Raw genomic sequence first — 19,798 nt, forward strand, 5'->3', positions numbered from 1 at the left:
TTACACTCTGCAAAGGTTCATTTATCTTTAACGGATTGCAGTTGTAAATGAGCATCGATTTTAATTCCCAATGCACCTGTTACTCATTATAACTTCATGCAAGTACAGATATGAGCAGAGAGCGAACTATAAGACCGGACAGATAATATATTCCTCTCGACTGCTGTCTGGATGCATCTGCACCGTTCTAGGGGGTTCAACTGCAAACGTCCTAACAGCCAAGAAGCAATAAATGTCGCCTTTATGAACAGCCATTCTCTTCCTGCCCCCAATTTTGACAGCATCCGGCGGCACACTTCTTAAAGTTCTGTTCTTCTTTCATCAGAAAGCCAGTGGGTGAGATGGTACAAGCTGCGCCAAGCAGTCAAGTCACACAGCAAGCTCACCAGCACTCAAAAGCGTATTTTTTTATTTTTATTTTATCGCATCCATGAAAGATACAGCGGAATTGTTTTAATTTCTCTCTAATTCATGAGCATGTGTGTGATAATGAGCCAGCCGCCATAATATACATAAAACCATGATGCTCTGATTATCCTGGAGGCTATACGGGACAATTGCACCATTTTGTCACAACAGAAGGAAAAGTCCATTTGAAGGGGGGCTGCCATGGGCTTATAATTGGGGAATCCACCCGTGGGCTGTTCCTAAAATACTACTAACAGTGAGGTGGAAATTACATTTGCTCATAGTTCTCTATAACCCTGACGAAGATGATGTTATTACAATAAGATATAAAAACATAATATTGCTTAAAAATTCTTTATAATGAATGGAGTCATTCATCTCTATTATAAACGAGTACACTTCATGGAAAATTATTATTATTATTATTACCTCTATAACAAATATTATGCATTTTATTAGATTAAAATAATAATTCAAGTAACACAACAATGCACAAATAAACATGTTTCCACATTGTATTCCTTTTCTTAAGATGAACTTTCATGAATAAAGATACATGGGGTCAAGTCAGCTAAAAACAAAAAAGTTTGGAAGACTTGTCTGTCGCACTGTAACGAGTCTGATTTACGTGGCCCCTCGACTCGAAGCCATGGCAACCGCAGACAAAGACCGGAGGAGGTTTACTGGGGTTTGTCCTTTGATCTGTCTCCATTTCAAATAAAGAGTCAGCTCAAAGTCTCCGGTTATTCAGAGAAAACTATCCTTCACTCAAGCACACATTCAGTATTCTGGCCAAACATTAAGCATACAATACCACACATGACAAAATCAAAATTTTAACAGCTTATGAAAGGAAAAAAGGAGTATTAGGAAATATGGAACATGATTGAAAATAAAAAATGATTGAAAATTCACGTGATAGCATTTATATTATAATAAACAAACTCAAGCTGGATTGCGACATCAAGGTGTGCGCTATAGAAAAAAAAAACGAGTTCTGACTGCCTCTGGTTATATAAAAGTACAAACTAAAATAATTTAATTAAATAACCCATTATATTTTAATACACTGCATTGCACCTAAAATAAAGAAAAACAAATAAAGAGCAGAGATGAAGGGGGAAATAAATCATACATTAATACATACATAATCACTTTTAAAGCACTGTTACGAAATATTATGTATAGATTTATCTGCCGGCTAAATGCTTAAAAAAATGAGATTATTGTGGGTCTATCAAATATAAGGGTTAGTACTACACGGTATCAGTCAAAGCTGTGGAGACATTGGTATTGTTGTATTTTGTAACTTTTTATTGTGTGTGGTAGATGCTGTGGGTTGTATATGTTGTCCTATTGTCTTGTTTTTTTTTTTTTTATTTTTATTTTTTTTTTTAATTTGGCCCTTGAGTCTGTAATAAAGATTGATTGATTACTCGTACATACTAGCCTATATATATATATTTAAAGTGTCTATCTCGAGTCATGTGTATTTTTTAAGGAATAAAATAAAGTTTGCACAGATATTTCTAAAGACTTGTTTAAACTGCTAAAATGCAGACATGAGAGCAACACAACAAAAACGTGGGCATAACAGCAGAATATACGCATGTTATTAAAGTTACTCTTATTATTATTATAATCATCCCTAAGGTAATACAGTGTAGTGTTCAGTAAGTTAATATCCCAAATGCAATAACAATTTGTATTTTAGTGTTTTTTTAATACTTTTTCAAAAGAGCTAAAGGTATAAAAAAAAAATTTCGCTCTTAAATCTCACCGAAAGCTAGGCATTTGCGTCGCGTCTGCTCCTGCACAGCGCTACATATATTAAGTTATTCTCTGTTATGATATTCCAGAAAATTCAAAAGTCACGTTAGCCTACGTGCACAAAACGCCAGACATTTTACAACATTACTAGAGTTAAATTTTCACTCATTACACCCAATGCCAATAAATTCAATTTCATTTCAATTACACATTATTTCCAAAATGGTTCCTGCCTGCTTTTGTTGTAAACGATTCGTTTTATTGCAGGGGAATTATCTTTGTTGAAATGAGTTTGTCATATATTGTCTAGTAAAAGAATGAAGTCATTATTGGGAGATCCCTTGGCGAGAAATTAGGCGAGCAAAATCCTCCCTGCCACACGGGTCCCATTGAGATTAATGAAAAATATGTAAAACGTTTCCTTTTAATTTTCCTCTGAAAGCACTTTGCATACATGCATTTTCTCTGCTGGGTTGATATCAGATAATTTATGAGAGCAATCTCAGCACATAACCATCAGGACTGTGTTTCAAGCCTAATTGAGTGCTGTCAAGATTAGGTAAGGTCCTATTCGTGTTAATTGTATTGTACTCACTTTGGGAATACTAGTAAATGTATTTAAATAATTCCGCCTTGTGAGCTGAAAACATTATGTCAATTTACAGGCATAATAGAAATGTCATGAAAAATGACAAAGAAGTGGGAGGAAGTAGCATTTCGCTGATCTATGTCGCGTGAATCCGTGAATCCTTTAAACCCTGAATCGTTGGCTACACAGATCAGTTTCAACATAATTAATAAAATTAATGGTGCCTTCAGTGCATGGATCAGGGTTAATTGCGTTGCTAAAAATAATGTCACTTGATCACACACCATAAAGGCACGAAAGCCACGAAGTAAGGGGCAGTCAAAAAAAGCTTTAGTTTCATATCAATCGACAATCAAATATCTAATCTCACTAATTTTCTACAAAGGCTGAAGTGACTGAAGTTCAGAGGTTATCATCTGAGCTCTTTTGTGTGCATATGAAAATTTTGTCACCATTTACTCACCCTCCAAACCTGCATGACTTTATTTCTTTTGCAGAACACAAAAGAAAAAACTTTGAAGAATGTTCCAGCAGTTTTTGTACTCATAACTGAAGTCAATGGGGTCCAAAAAAAAAAACTGAAAAAAACAACAACAAAGAAACACACACACACACACACACACACACACACACACGTCTGGTCAGCTATCCTTGTGGGGACTCTCCATAGGTGTAATGGTTTTTATACTGTACAAACTGTATTTTCTATTGCCCTACACACACACACAAATAAATAGATGGAGAAAAAGTTTCGTTGAACTTTTCCATAATGGCCCAATATTTCTGTTCCTATAAATTGTGTTTGAACAAAATATAAGCAAATGTAACAATTTAGCTAACTAAATGCAGGACGGCTTTAGATGAATCTCATGTCATTGGCCTATTGACCTACAGTCTCAAGCTCTGATTGAAAGTCTTGAAGACATGCTTAAAGAGTGCTTACAGCAAAAGGGCTTGTCTGACACGAGTCCAAAAAGACGATTCCAAAGAAAATGAAAAATAAATGAGTGCAAAAGGCAGAGAGCATGGAAGGGGGGCGGCAGAGAGGTTTGGGCCGGGTGCCAGGACGTCAGCTTACTGTCGGGCCCTTTGGGCCGCTCACAGCAGCGGCTTCCATCTTTCTGTCTGCATCCCGAGGCTGGCACAGAGCTTGGGCCGAGTCGCTTGCTACAGACACTATTGATCACGCCATATTCATTCCCATTTTATGCAGAGGCCTCTATTACCATAGTGACCAACTGAACCATCAACCATTCCCCCCACCCCCATCCCAGACAAATCCGCCCCAGACATTTCTGCCAAATATGTCATCAGCTCGTGGGAGACCAGCAGCAAGGAGCGGGAACATAGCGTACTGTAGAATGTATTGATGACAAACACAACATAAAAAACAACAACAACGCCCTCAACGGTGGAAAGGATGGTCATTCATTGGGATGACATCCTGGAGTTTTATTTCAAAAGAGGCATTCTTGACAAAGTGTGTGTGAGGAACACTGGTGAAATGGACAATGGCGGCACGTCTTTTGAGCACTTGGCCATGTTCATGGTGACTTCGAATCTGGATGGAGAGATGGGAACCACTGACCGGGAAACAAAGCCATGGAAAAATGCTGATATTTACATAGAGCGAGCCCTCGTGGAGCCCTTTGTGTACGTGTTTGCGAGTGAGCGTGTGGCACGCCGCGTAGAGCTTACGCCAGGGTGCAGACGCATTCAAGCCTTGTCTTGAAGAACAAACTGGCTTGCTGAGTCCCGTGAAACAAAGGCCTATAATTTAGAGTGGGCTCACAGGCTCATTCTCTCAATGTTGGTTTTAGTAAATTCGTGGCCGCTTCTTGGCAAATAGCGCTTTGATGTTCTGGGGCCTGGAGGAGCCTTCAGGCTGAATGGAAGCTCGACGGCAGGGCAGCTCTGTTTGTTTGCCCTTTCGTCGGGCGTGCACAACCTTTACCACGGCCAATCATCTGCCCTGACACAGAGAGGCAGGGGGCGGGCATGACACACACACAAATGCAAACTGATGCAGAAAATGGTAATGCACCAGGAATTTCAGAAGACAAAATAATCAGTCAATTAATCTGAAATCAACACATCAACTAGAACATCATCTCTGATGCTGGTTAAACAAATGCACAGGCCGTTTTTAGCTCTTGACGTGAAGTGCACGGCACAGCCAGCATGGTGTGGATTTTGATGTCTGAGGAACTCAGGTTTGGCTCACTTTCCCTGAACAGTTGAAGCCATTGTGACAATGTTCTGAGCTTGCTTCAGAGATGGCATGTCAATCATACTGCCATGAAAGGTGAAAGCCCCCTGAGGAGAAGCGAACAGAACACTGGTTGAATAAAAATAAAGGCAAATAACCTACTACATAGCTGCAATGCATGTATGACACTACAAAGAAGAATAGGATGGTTATTCATAAATTCCCTAGAGAAAATCAAGAAAAGAGGAGACAGTCCATGTATATAATACATATATAATTTTTAATTTTTTTTGGTAAGGAAAGTATTTATTTAAATGCTTTTGTTATTGGTTTGTAGTGAATCAATAATGTCCTGTTAGCTTCCAGTCTAAGTCTGTTTTATTCAAGGTGGTTGGGAATTTGCTAATGCGTTTTAAAAAAAAGCCTAAGAATCATGAGAATGAAAATTGAAATTTTCTTGACAGATGCAGGAATTAGTGCTGGAAGTCATTTATTTGCATGCTAAATATTCCTATTCATTACGCAACTGTGCTAAGCCAGATATTTAAATCAGCCTACCCAGTCCTAACCTCTTAAGAAGAAAGAGTTTCAATAATTACTTGACATATGCATCAAAGAAACTAAATATGCAGCTAAGCTGCATCCTAAATGTAATGTAATGGTAGTAGAATGTCTAAAAATGACATGTTGAGAAACAGTAAAACCTCAGGTGGGTACTTTGCAAACATTTTCTGTAACAAATCTGCAAGGAGATTGAAGAGGGCATAGAAATATACAAGAAAACGCAAAATAAATCGAGCAACTGTGTCCCGGAATTTCAGCTTGTGAGCAAAGAGCCGAATGGGGAGAGTGTCGCTGATGCACCCCCAGGCCATCCTTAGCATAAGAATTACTGGCAGATTGTACATTACTAGCACATCTCAGACACGCACAGCCCTATCGAGCAGAAAACACAGGACTCAATGATGCACTAAATTAGGAACTATAATATTCAACACCTCATTTGATTTTCTCCGACAAAAGCTGCAGTGCAGCATGCCCCACGGATGCTATATCAGACTGGAAAATAATACAGATCTCTGTGAGGAAACTCAGGAACTACTGAACGTGCACCTTTCCCAACTTCTGATGCTCCTCGAATGCCGCGATCAGCTCCGTGGCCCACTTGATTCTCTCTGGACTGGGGGCAAATTCCTCTTGAACAACCTTGATCTGATTGGGGTGAATCACTTGTTTTCCTAGAAAGAAGTGCAACAAGCAAACAAATTAATCCCTAACAACATAACAATAAATAAATAAATATTCCAAGTCTCAGTAAAAGTAAACAAATAAAGACATAAAATAAAATCGTTAAACACCCATACTTAAGTAACTTTTTTTTTAAACCACCGATTATAACATGTACAGGCCAAAAATTACAAACTACAATTCTGTAAAAATAGAAAAAAAAAAAACATCACCTAAGATTATTCTTAAGATTATTCTTAATTAAAGGGCTTTGCTCCAGAGAAACAAAGGCACTGGAGGGTATTTGCTCTTCTTTATCCAGTACAGCTCCCTGACCAAGAATGATTTTAAGGGACACAGCAGGGACAGAGGATGCTATGAATTATGGGTGTCATCCCGATTTTCGCCTCGTGTCCCGCTGAAAAACTCTGTAAAAATAGAAAAAAAATAATCATCTAGGATTATTCCTCCACGTTTAAAGGGCTTTGCTCCAGAGAAGCAAAGGCACTGATGGGTATTTGCTCCTCTTTCTCCAGTACAGCTCCCTGACCAAGAATTCATTTAAGGGACACAGCAGGGACAGAGGATGCTATGAATTATGGGTGTCATCCCGATTTTCGCCTCGTGTCCCGCTGAACTCTGAAACTTTACTGCACGCTTAGTTACACTCCAATCTGAGGCAGCCTCTGTGAGACTTGACTTGCTGCTTTTATTACAGGCCCGTGTGAGAGCCACACACATGCAGTCATCTCAACACACTTCATACACACACTACACACAGATATAGACGTCATGGACAGCAATAACTGATACCTCTCATAAGCTCAGCTATGTGTGTTAATGACCCAACGCTGGGGTGAAAAATTAGAGGTGACTACATCAGATGACCATAAAATGATCCATGATCTGAAGTCAGGAATCCATGAACTTACTAACCACTTTAACCATAAAAAAATAAAAATAAAAATGCTTAAAGATAATCTGATGAACTAAAATGGTTTCTTTCTCATTGGTTTTTTTATTTTAAATTATTATTTATGTAAGGTCTTTCTAAAACAATGTGGATGCCATTTTCAAATATACATTTCCTTTTCCTCCCTGCTTTGCAGCATCGGATAAAAAGCTAAAACGGATTACGGTCATGACGGCAGAAACCTTATTCTCAAAAATAACATCTGTCCAGCACTGCACCATAATAATCAAGAACATGTTCCCAGATCAAACCTCTGGGTGATGAGGCTTAATTTGAGAAATATCTGTTACATTTTGCTTCAGCGCGTCTCTTAAAACAAATACGGAAAGGTAGCTAGCTGACAGCCATAGAATTTAATACATGAGAAAACCATTAGCTCCATCTGTGGCTCTTACCCCAGTTAACCCCTCTGAAACAGCCTCTGCCATGTGTTATCCATTGAGTTCCCACATAATTTAGCACACAATGTTACATATTGCAGCGTAATGTCAGTCATATGTTAACACAGTCTTGCAATAGCACAGGTGTTATTTTCTGCATCTTTTACACATTGCCGAAGCCAAATGCTGCAAGATACGACACAATCTGATGATACAGCTGGGAGTGAATGAGGCGTCAGGTTAACCAATGACAGCTAAGCATGCGCTTCAATGTAAATAAAGCAAACCAGCTTGGTGACTGCGTTTTCTTATTGAGCCAACAGCGCTGCAGACGGAAAAATCACCAGTGTGTGTGTGTGTACTGTCCCTCTGCTGCTCTGGAGGAGACGGCCTGTTGGATCAACACCCTAAAGCTGAGGCTCAAGGTCCATGTTTGTGACGCCCATACCAGAGAAGGCTGGCAGGGGGTCGTTCCCTCACATCAACAAAATATGCCCCGTCCCCAGACTGCCACCTGTTCAGGAGCTGTCTGTTCTGAGCCAGCTAGTGACAGAGTGAGCAAAGTGGGCGTGGTGAGCCCTTACGCAGCGACGCTATTGGACGGTTGCTGTGCATCATTATCGCTCCCCAATGCCATTCAGCCAATCACGAGGTGCCATCTGGTTTGTGTACGTCTGGTTGGCTCACTACCATTTAGCAGAGTGCCACTATCAGCTGATTCTCAAAATCTCACATAGACAGACAGAATCTATCAAAAAGGCTTAAAATTAAGAAGAAAATGTAATGACGTCTAAACTAATATACTGGAAAAAATATCTAACCTTTTTATATATTTTCATTTTAGGAGAACAACAAAAATGTTCTTATTCTTATTTTCTTATTTCTTCAATGTTCTTATTCATTACACCATACTACACCATATCTATGTAGTTATGACTAAAAGTCCTCATAAAGAAATAAACATGGGCCAAGGTCAAATCACAGGTGAGGGATTCAGGGAAATAATGCTTAAAACACAATGTGTGCAGTGATACATACAAGAAGAGAGGATACAATTAATGGTAGATGTGTAACTTTTTGGCCTTTCTGTTTTGATTTAATTGCTTGTCTGTTGATAAAGTACAACTTGTACCTGTTGTAGTATTTTGCCCAAATATTATTTTAACAGGAATATAATTACTTTAAGAAAAAAAGTATTTTATGGTAAATAAAATGCCTAAATAATTAAAGCATTTTAAATTAGTCTGCCACACTTTATTTAAGAGCTCACTGAATAAAATGTTCTGATTACATAAAGATACAATTATCTGATTTAAACTAATAAATAAATAAATTTTCAAAATACAAAAAGTGTGATTTCAACTAACCCTTTTATTTATAAAAAAACATTCTGACACCCCAATTGCTGTATTTGCATTAATAGTGATAGATTTGCTCATGCAAGTCTAGTGCAAAAGAAAAAAAAAAGAGCTAAACTACATTTATCTGCATGCAATTTCAATTGCCTACAGACAAACACACATACACTCACTCGCTCACACACACACTTCACACTGAGGGTGTAAACTGTAAACAGTGTTTCTGTAGGCCTCCCGACACAGGGACCTCAGACTAGCAGTGGCAAACAGAACGGCGGTGAGAACAGCGCATGCTACACGAGGAGCCGCTCCAATTCAGACTCGCACGAGAGGCAGAAGAGAGTCATCAAACCCGACCCCACCTGCCTAATGACAGGCTGCTGAACAGAGCGCCCGGCTGATGGGCTGCAACATGGCATGATCAACCCGCAGGCTGGCTGCTGGGGAAATAAAAACAAACAACCTTGCAGTGGCAACCCCAGAGATATCCAGAGAAATCATTTAGTTGGCTCACATACATTTGTGCATTTCCTTGCATGGTAGCCACAGCTACAAAATACACAAAATACAAAACTTAAGTAAAAATGTGTTAATTTACCGCACTGTAGTAGTCATTACAATCTTCAAGGGAAAAAAAAATTAAATAGTTTATAGGTGATCCAATAATAATTTATTATGATTTTACAGTAGAAATAATATTATGGTAATTTGGAGAGACTATGGTTATCATGGTAATTTATTTTATAATAGTTGTTATTACCCTTCAATTAATCAAATAAATGCTACTATAATAGTTTCAGTATGAAAACCCTTTTTAAATGATAATAAAATGCTGTTTTAAATTAAATCCAGTGATTAAATGTGTTCGATGGAATTAGTGATGAATTTTGGCATCAATAAAATCAATAAATCAATAAAAATTTGGCATGAGGAAAACAAGACAGGCGAAAAGCGAGTGATCTTCAGCATTGGAGTGCTGTGTTCTAGAGGAATGGCAGTGCTAGTGTATACAGAGATGTGCAGGGAGAACAGTGTGTATTCTGCAAACAGCAATTACATATTCATTAGCGGAGACTCAGAGGAGGGCTGTGTCTGGCCTCCCGTGGCCAGTTACCCACTCACCAGGACTCCACACACAAACACACGTTGCCTGGCTACAAACCCACACAGCGCTGAGATGCGAACATACGTCTATCTCCCACAAACACACTTGTAAGTAATGGATACACACACACACAGGCAAATAAAGAGACATGCACGCATGCATACACTGATAAACACATGCCGGTCACTTTCTTTGAAGTTTCATATACAGTATGTAGTACGTTATTAAAAGCTCAGATATCAAATGAAATCATCTATGCAATATAGACAGCATAATAAAAATGAACACAAATATAAAAAGGAAGCCACAAATTTTTGCAAATTTCACATCAAGATTCTTAAATATAACTATCACTATGTCAGCACTAAAAAGGTAAAACATGAGATGTAGAGGAACTCAAAGTTGAAGGGAGAGAATACTTAAAAATACACAAAAAACTATAACTAATCTCTAACCACTAATCTATATACTGTATACACACACAATTCATATAATTCAAATGTAATTATATTATTTATAATTTATGAAATGTAATGAATATTTTACACAGATATTTGTGAGGAATTTTGCAGCTTAAATACAAATTATGCTCTATCAATAGCATCTGTAGCAAGTTGTCGCTTACCGCCTGAATATTCAGGCCCAGAATATTCCTTTAAGACAGGAAAATTATGTTGTCAGTCTCTTCAGCCAATAATATGTTCTCCTACATGTTTTGCTTGTGCAACAATTTTTTTCCCCTGTTTCTGCCAGTATATGATCTATATGCAAGTGCATGTATTTTCATTGAAATCCTAATCATGTGACTCCAAAATAGCATTTTGTTGGAAGATCAGGCCAATATGTCATACAGTAAGTGAACAGAAAAGAAAATTGATGTGATTTAGCAGTCAGCGTACCAGTGAAGCCCATAAGCGCGCCCTCTCTGGCCTGCTGCCTCAGTCCTTCCACATCCTGATAGTCGATGTAAACAAGGTCAATCGCCTGGAGACTGAATGCTTTGGTGGTGACCACCACTTTCTGTCTGGCATACAGGAGTTCTTTAGCATCTTTAGTGCACGTGGCTCCTGCAGGTTAAGAGAGATCCAACACCAGATTTTTACAAAAATTTTATTAAACCCAAGCATCATATATGAGATAACGATGTGCAGTCTGAAGGGATATTAATGATAGATTATCATAAAAATACATATTTTTTATCAGTTAATTAAAAGTAATGGTATTATTTGTGGTACTGTCATTCAATAAATAAGTGAATGAAGAAGAAAAAAGTGATTAAATAGTGAAATAAAAAGATAGCAGACCTATGCTGGCACAGAAGTCATCTGACCCGAAGACAACTCCGTCATGATGAAGACCTGCCTTTGGCTCAAGATCTCGAAGTGCTTCACACACTGCCTTCAAGAGAAAGAGAAAATGAAGAGCTGCGGTGTGTGTGTGTGTGTGTGCGCGCGTGTGTACTTTGGCACTTAATCAAGTCACCCAGTCAGACGACTCTAATTTTCCCCAAAACTCCCTTAATCGCTGTCCATGCCTCTGTTCTTTATATTGTGATTAGAAATGGAACTATATCAGATATAAAAAAATACACACACACAGACACAATTAATGGCCCGTCTCTGTCCCCATGGATGGGGAAATCTAGAAATCTGTGAAGACCGTCCAAGGCTGTAACTAACCCCAGAACCAGGACTAGTGAGAGACAGTCTGGAATGTGATATGACCGTGTCAGGCACGGAGCAGATGGAATTTCTTGAATGCTTTTGTTGAGTTCCAAATTAATTACACTTCTTGCTGTGACTCTGCAATATTTCCCTGTCTTGGTTCTGGGATTCCGTCTAGCCAGCACAACAGAGGGTTTTGGGGAGGGGGAAAGAAAAATAATCAAAAGAAAAAAGGACTATGGCCATTTTCTCCCTGATGGGGGCAATTTTGTATTTTCTAATTCAAATTATAAAGTTGTTATTTACCTTAAAATTCAGCAGACCCACAGCAGTTTCCACAAAGGTGACCAAGCGGATGGGTTCCTTGAGCTCTCTGCCTTTTAAGTATCGCTGAAACCTGTCAACAAACTGAAATGGACACACACACAGTCAAAAACAACACTCTAAATTTCATTTAAAGAGACAACATTACTCAAACGCCATGCCTAATAAGGTCACCAAGCGGATGGGTTCCTTGAGCTCTCTGCCTTTTAAGTATCGCTGAAACCTGTCAACAAACTGAAATGGACACACACACAGTCAAAAACAACACTCTAAATTTCATTTAAAGAGACAACACTACTCAAACGCCATGCCTAATTAAATTGAAAAACTTCTGACTCAGGGTTTTGGAGAAAGAAGAAGAAGAAGAAGAAAGAAATATTGCTTCAAAAACCTGACAGGATTCACACAGTCTTTGGACTTTCACAGGGGCCCTCGAGATATACTACAGGTTCCTGTCTGAATTTACAAAGAAAGGAGCGCGGAATATGAAAAGGGAAAGGATGAGATTTGAGCTGTCTGGGAGCGCATTTCATTTCAGTTTTATACAGAGCCTCGGCTTCCCCCGGCGGACAGACTCGTGAGACTAGCGACGTGTGATACGACACTTCTCCGCGCTATTCATTTTCCCGCTAATATTTGAGCTTACCTAAGAAGGCTTTAAAATGAAGTTCTGTGCTTTGAAGACCAAAGCATTCCGATTTTTTCCAACAGACCAGTTCACAGCTAGCCGTGGACTGCCAGTGGGGTTGCCCAAATTCCAAAATCTATCATCTGGAAACACACAAAAGCTCCCTCTGTCAGATATTTTCTTTTAAAGCCTGTACAAAAAAATAAAAGGAGGGGGGAAGGGAAGGGAAGGCAAGAGGGAAAAAAAACTCAAAGCAGAAAAGTGTAATTCCCTGTCTCCCCATTTCGTCTCTCTTTCACACATTGGGGATAGCAGATTAAAATATCCTCAGGTACGTCAAGGCTAGTTTTCCAAATAAAGGCTAAAATATCCGACACACACTTGTTTTATTAGCTCAAAGAATATGCCTTCATTGAGGGATTTTTTTCTAATGGGGGAATTTTAATCATCTCCCCATTCAATCTCAGTAGGATAAATCATATCTGAGAGATCTGCATAAATATAAACCATCAAAGACTTTTCATCTTCAAAGGGGTTTTCAAGACCCAATAAGCTTTGTACTGTAATCATCTGAGGTCACAACCCTGCAGGAGTAATGCTGCTATGGCAACATAAAAACGCCAACGGCTTAGCATAATATTCCCCTCGAACGGAGAAAAGGGAGGGAGAGGGAAGGGCTTGTTTGGCGGCCCTTCCATTTCCTCAACGTCTCTTTTATCAGACGCCACACTGCCCTCTCTGACGGGCCCGGATTTTTGCGCAAAAAAATAGCCACTCGGCAGCAAAATTAAGAGTTTATGTAGCCCTCCATCAAATGGAGACAGAGGCACCATTAGGATGTTGACAAATGACAACAAATTACAGGTGTGCTTTTGCTGCGCTGAAGTTTCGATATTTACACAGTCTCGGAGGGGAACTCGACATTGAACCACACTTGCACAAATGCTAATACCGCTCTCAGGTGACAAGCTTTTCCGGTCCCTATAGGCCACTTGCAAAAACCCACACTTCACGACACAAGTGCCAAGGCGGCCCCATCCGCCATGATCCGGATGGGAACGAGGCAGGGATTTTGGGGCGAGGGAGCCGCTAGAGCGAAAAAGGCGGCAAGTGGATAAGTTTCAATTAATTCTCTTCAAAAGAGGGCCAGATTAAATGTTTCCGGCCTGCTGAAGTGCTCATTTCACCGTGTTGTGGTGAAGGGGGGGGGAATTAGGAGTGAACGGGAAGGGACAGGACTCGAGCTGGTTCCTTTCAGGACTCAGTAGTGTGGCGGCCAAAGAATGCGCACAGCTCCGAATCTGTGGGAGAATTGTCTGCGGACAAAAGGAGGAGGGGGGGAAGAGTTACGCCTGTTATAGTCCAATAAGCCTTGTCAGTCAAACAAGCACACAGAGAGAGGATAGAAAGGGAGAGTAGAAGATTTTCACACAAAAGGAAACAAGTAAGTCCATCTTTTAGCAACAAATCAGTCTGGAGGTTCCTCTGCTCATCTATGTGAAAAAGGGGAAGAAAATAAACAACAGAGGGATTTAGGGGCGGCCGCCGGGACGAGAAGAAGAGGAGGAAGAGAGAGAGATAATCAGGCTTGTAGTGGTACGACTTTGTGTTGTGTGTTGGATTAGACACTCACTGACTGCTCATCACAGATGCAAACACACAAGGGAAAAAGAGATATTTAATGCTACACAATAGCATTTGAGAGCTGGTGATTATTTTACGGTATAAAAATAGATTTTAAAGTACCACTCAGTTTTTACTATAACAACCTCCATTATGTCTTGATGCTCCTTCTTTCATTCCACAGTAAAACATGTAAGAACATCACTGGATTAGCTAGTAAATACAAAAAGATTAACTTAGGCATCAAAACGCTGCTGTTTAAAATAGTTTATTTAGTGTGTTGTTATTTAACTTAACTTGCAAATGACTTAATGTTCAGATTTCCCATAGGTACTATTAGTATCCACAGTCTCTGCACTAAAATTGGTTAAAGGTGACTGTATAACAGCAAATGGAATTAAAAAAATAATCATTTTCTGTTTTAATGAAACAAGTTTGTCTGCCATTGGTTGGCCAAACAGTTGGTCCCGCCCTCAACTCATGCCATTGGTTGAGTCAGTGTTGCCATGTCAGGCTGCAAAGAAACAGACCAATAGTGGCACAGAACCACACTCCTTTTGAGAAGAAATAACCTGCAAATGACCTTTAATTACAGATTTGTACTTTTTGAGGATAGTTGTCAAGAATACCAAGATACCAAAAATATATTGTAGCAACAAAAACTGCAGTAACTATGACATTTTTACAGAAGCTACGTGACCATGGTCAGTTTTGGTAAGGATTCTGTATAACCAAGTGTGACAACATATCCAAACTGTCCAATAATCAGAGCTGTTAGAGACAGCAAAAAGGAGAAAAAGAGAAAGAGAAACACCCTCTCCTTTCATGTTTGTCTCACGCCACTTTCAAAGCAGTGGGCCCATGTCAGGTCAGTGCTACATGACTTCCTCTCTGCTCACAATCTCCCATATCCTGCTGCGGCTATGAGCTCGACCGTGTGCAAAGCATGTGGAGAGCATGTTCTAACCCCCACCACATATGTGTGCACTTTTTAATGCATTCACACACACTGTATTACCCAATGTGACATATGTGTAGAGGTTGTATTGATTTTTGAGTGGCTAAGTGGGTAGTGAATGGCTGATGGTTTAGGTAATTTTACTCTGAAAATGGGTTTATATTTATTTGAGGGTGAGAGAGGATTCCTGTCCAGTATGCAACAATAATTTCTCATTTTTAAAATTCTATCTATCTATCTATCTATCTATCTATCTATCTATCTATTCAATAATTATGCATAAATATGACTACGCTCAAGAGACGCCAGATATGTTTGAGAAAACAAATTCAGAAGAAAGCAAAAGACAAAATGGAAGTGAACAAGAATTAGAGGCAAAAATATGAACACCTGTCAGCAATTAAAAAGGGAAGAAACATCGAGCAGCCCAGGAAATATATGAGCACTAATTAAAACCACTAGTTAAAAACTTCCTGCTTCTAGTCTAAACTAACTGTGAGCAACAGACTAGGGGCCCCCTCCATCTCTCAGCTTCCCTCCCTCCCTTCATCTATCTAGTTAAGACATTGTGGCTTCTTTCAGGTCTTTTCAGTGGTCATGCAGAGTAGCTGAATACTGCAGATTTGGGCTGGGTTGGCTGGTTGGGGGAAATGAGCTAGAGGGATTTGGGGGCTGGTGTAGTGGCTATGCTGGGGGCCACCAGAGGCCTCCTGGGGCCGCCTGGCAGAGGAAGCCCTGCTTTGATGGACGAACAGACGTCTAGAAGAATCCTCAACACCTCTTGTAACACACACACACACACACTTAGAGGTGATCAGGAGAAAAGCGTGTTTTGTGGCTTTCAGTCCAAGTCTGCAAGCTTTGAGACCATCTGTGATGTCACTGACTGACTGACCAACCATCTGATAATGAGATCTATATGAGTGTCCACCTACTTTGATTTTAAAATCTGAACAATGCCAAACCTCAATAAACCATAAAAGACCAAGTATAGGTCTATTGAAGAGGCCCTGTGTTTCCAGGGTAAAGCAGTACTTTGGGACATCTGCCTTGTGAAGCTAGCTTTAAAATGTCATGGCTTTCTTGAGCTGATGCCAAGATATACAACCCCATTTCTCCCCGGGCCTGACTACAGGGATCAAGTCCTCTGTACAGATTAATAGAAAAGATTGTTATTATTGCTTTGAAAAGACCTGTGGTTTCGTCTTACCCTTTGAGTTCAGAGGGTGTTGTGTTCTTTACAAATGATGGAAAATGCAAAATACACTCAAGGTATTTGTAGTTTCTCATTTTTCACATTAAACAGGGCATAGACTTCGATTTTTGGGATGAAATTATCATGAATGTCACATTACCTATAATCTGACCATAATCATATGGAAACATGAGTCCTCAATGCACAATTCAATATTTGCTAATGTACTGATAAAATCTGGGGAAAAACACTACAGTTCAAGTCTGAAATAAGTCTCTTATGCTCACCAAGGCTGCATATGTTTGATCAAAAATACAGTAAGTAAGTTTGGAAACACTTTACTTAAAGCCTTTATGTATAATGCATTATAAAGGGTTATTAAAGGGTACAATGCATTAGAATGATTAGAATTAGAATCTTGTCGTAAATAATTATAACCAAATTTAAAATGCATAGTGTAACAATGAATTGATAAGTGTTATAATGTAACTGTGGTTAAAATTATTCATTAGATTTTACAGTGCATTAAAAGGTGCATTACTAGGCATAATTAATGCATTAAAACTACTTTTATAATGCATTATACATAAAGGCTTTCAGTAAAGTGTTACTGAAAGTTTATTACAATTTAAAATTAGTTTTTAAATTAGTTAATAAGTAATTTATTTCTGTGATGGCAATGCTGAATTTTCTAATAGGTAAAAATCATTCTAATAGGCTAATTTGCTGCTCAAAAAACATTTCTAATTATATCAGTGTTGGAAACGGATTTTTTTTTTTAAATTTTCAGAATTGTTTTATAAAGTTCAAAAGAACTGCATTTATTAGATTTTTTTTGTGCAAGATTATAAATGTCTTTACTGTCACTTCTGATCAATTTAAAGCATCCTTGCGGAAGTGATGGCAATGCTGAATTTTCTAATAGGTTAAAATCATTCTAATAGGCTAATTTGCTGCTCAAAAAACATTTCTAATTATATCAGTGTTGGAAACGGATTTTTTTTTAATTTTTTTCAGAATTGTTTTATAAAGTTCAAAAGAACTGCATTTATTAGATTTTTTTTGTGCAAGATTATAAATGTCTTTACTGTCACTTCTGATCAATTTAAAGCATCCTTGCGGAATAAAATGATTAATTTATTTGCTAAAAAAAAAAACTACTGACCCCACACTTTTGAATAGCTGTGTACAATATATTGAAAATTGACGCTTTTCAGAAAATATCGACTAAAATGTTGCTCTGTCATGGCGTGCATAGTTAAGTAAGATGTAGAAAAACATGGGTTGAATGGACTAATTTTATGGTGTCTTTTAAATATTTTTTAGTCATGGCTGCTCACTGTATAATTTATATGTATGGAAAAGTGAATTTTTCAAAGTATCTTCTTTTGTAGAAGAAACGGTAACACTTTACTTGAAGGGGTGTGCATAAGACTGATATGATACCTACATAATCATGACATGACACGTCATGAATATGAAGGAGGTTTTATGCATGTTTATGACAACTGTCATTAAGTGTCATTCGCTCAGTTATGTCATTTTTAATGCAAATATGACATTATTTGACCTAACCCTACCCCTACCCTTACCCCTAACCATAGCCCATAACAAAGACATCTCAAACAAAGTCATCTTTGCATTAAAAATTACATAACTGAGCGAATGACACTTAATGACAGTTGTCATAAACATGCATAAAAAACCTTCATATTCATGACGTGTCATGTCATGATTATGTAGGTGTCATGTCATGATTATGAAGGTGTCATCTCAGTCTTATGCACACCCCTTCAAGTAAAGTGTAACCGAAGAAACTGTAAATAATGACATAATGCGCTTTTTTTTATTTAGGTGAACTACTCATTTAAAAAGCTAAAAGACTCACTCACCCACTGCACCTCTCCTGTGTCCTCCACCTTTGGCAGCATGAGAACTGTGGGAAGCACGTCTGCCTGAAGAATAACCTCCATGTCAGCCTCAGCCAGGCCGCTGGACCCGCAGTTCACCCGCACACACTTCTCCGTACGCCCCAGATCCAGCTCGGCCAGCATCTTTGGGATAGTTTTCCGTGCTGCATCCTGTCAAAAAAGAAAAAAAGAAATTTCATGTGCCATTGTGTCAAAAAGTACTTTCTTCACCACAGCTGCTATTAAAGAATGGAAATGTCCCAATGCATGCTCGACCACAAAATTAAAGACTGACCCAACTGTTTATGCAGCATTCAGTAATGTAATAAACACATAATGCGCTTGCAAAAGAACACTGAATGGATATGTTACACAATTCAGAGTCTCTGTTTGACCATGAACACATGCTTGTGGCTATCAAATGTGAAAAAAGTGAATGAAAGTAGGTTAGACAGGGTTTATTATATGTTATTCTGCTACTGGACGATGAGATGTGTTTACCTGATAAACGGAAGGAAATACGATGCCACGTACGGAAAGCTACAAGCAATAAAAATGCAACATGGGACATATCCGTTTGAACTGGGCATTGCTGCACTTGTAAAAAGATAAAAATGCATCAGTTTAGACGAGCGGACGTTATGTGAATTTACAGGGGAAGTGGTGGTTGGCGCCTGGGATTACAGTGCGGAGAAACATCTAGCGAGAGGGATCAACCACACTACAGCGGATTCACCAAAGGCCATAAAGTGAAAAGCCTTGCACATAAGTCTTCCACACAAACACCACTGACACATGACCAAAGGAAGTGGAGGGAGGAAGAATCAAAGTTAAAGCCAGGTTCCAGGGCCTAACTGTGACAACAGCAGCACACGCCAGGAGATTCAAACCAGATGCAGCTCAATGCAGAGATTTCCATTGGTCTGAACACAGCACTCCATCCGAAGGGAAATGTGGTCTCAGTTAAGCAGAAGGAGGAAACAGTAGCTCAGGAGTTGTCAGGTTAGATCAGAGGAGGGATGAGAAAGGCCAAGAGAAAAAGAGGAGGGGGGCCAAGGCTCAGGGGTTAATTTAACTTGAATGAGGAACTCTTTGGCCTAGGTCATCTTCACACCGTCCACCGTCACCTCAAACCAAAAACTGTTGAATCTTAGCCCAGACCATAATGGCCATAAACCGGCCAAATACATGGCATTTACATCAACTTTAGAGACAATGAATAGAAGGAAATAATGAATTAAATAATAATAAATAATAATAATAATAACAACATGTTATATTTAATGTTATATTAAAGGTGTCCTATTATGCTTTTTCACTTTTTTTAATTTTAGTCAGTGTGTAGTGTGTATGTTTGGGCATAAAAAAGATCTAGAAAGTTACAAATCTCAAATTCCACTCCAAAGGGAGATATTTCGGTTTTTTTAAATCTCTTTTCAAGAACTACAGCAAACGGCTCGTTTGGACTACAGCGTTT

The 19,798-nt window shown here is 38.8% G+C and overlaps 1 protein-coding gene across 1 annotated transcript in view; it reads right to left on the reverse strand.

Moving 5' to 3' along the window:
* Positions 1-3,977: 3,977 nt before the first annotated feature.
* The window catches only part of LOC107668910 (citrate lyase subunit beta-like protein, mitochondrial), a 60,225-nt gene continuing 44,404 nt past the window's right edge, over positions 3,978-19,798 (reverse strand). The window contains exons 3-8 of the mRNA XM_016460967.1: positions 18,304-18,492; positions 11,990-12,091; positions 11,324-11,417; positions 10,919-11,086; positions 6,090-6,214; positions 3,978-5,083 (exon numbers count right to left, since the gene is read on the reverse strand). Coding sequence (XP_016316453.1) covers positions 4,988-5,083; positions 6,090-6,214; positions 10,919-11,086; positions 11,324-11,417; positions 11,990-12,091; positions 18,304-18,492 — 774 coding nt within the window. The 3' untranslated portion in view covers positions 3,978-4,987. The remainder of the gene's footprint in view (positions 5,084-6,089; positions 6,215-10,918; positions 11,087-11,323; positions 11,418-11,989; positions 12,092-18,303; positions 18,493-19,798) is intronic.

Source organism: Sinocyclocheilus anshuiensis, unplaced genomic scaffold, assembly GCF_001515605.1.
Source record: "Sinocyclocheilus anshuiensis isolate Anshui unplaced genomic scaffold, SAMN03320099.WGS_v1.1 scaffold136, whole genome shotgun sequence".
In the NCBI taxonomy this organism is placed as follows: Eukaryota; Metazoa; Chordata; class Actinopteri; order Cypriniformes; family Cyprinidae; genus Sinocyclocheilus; species Sinocyclocheilus anshuiensis.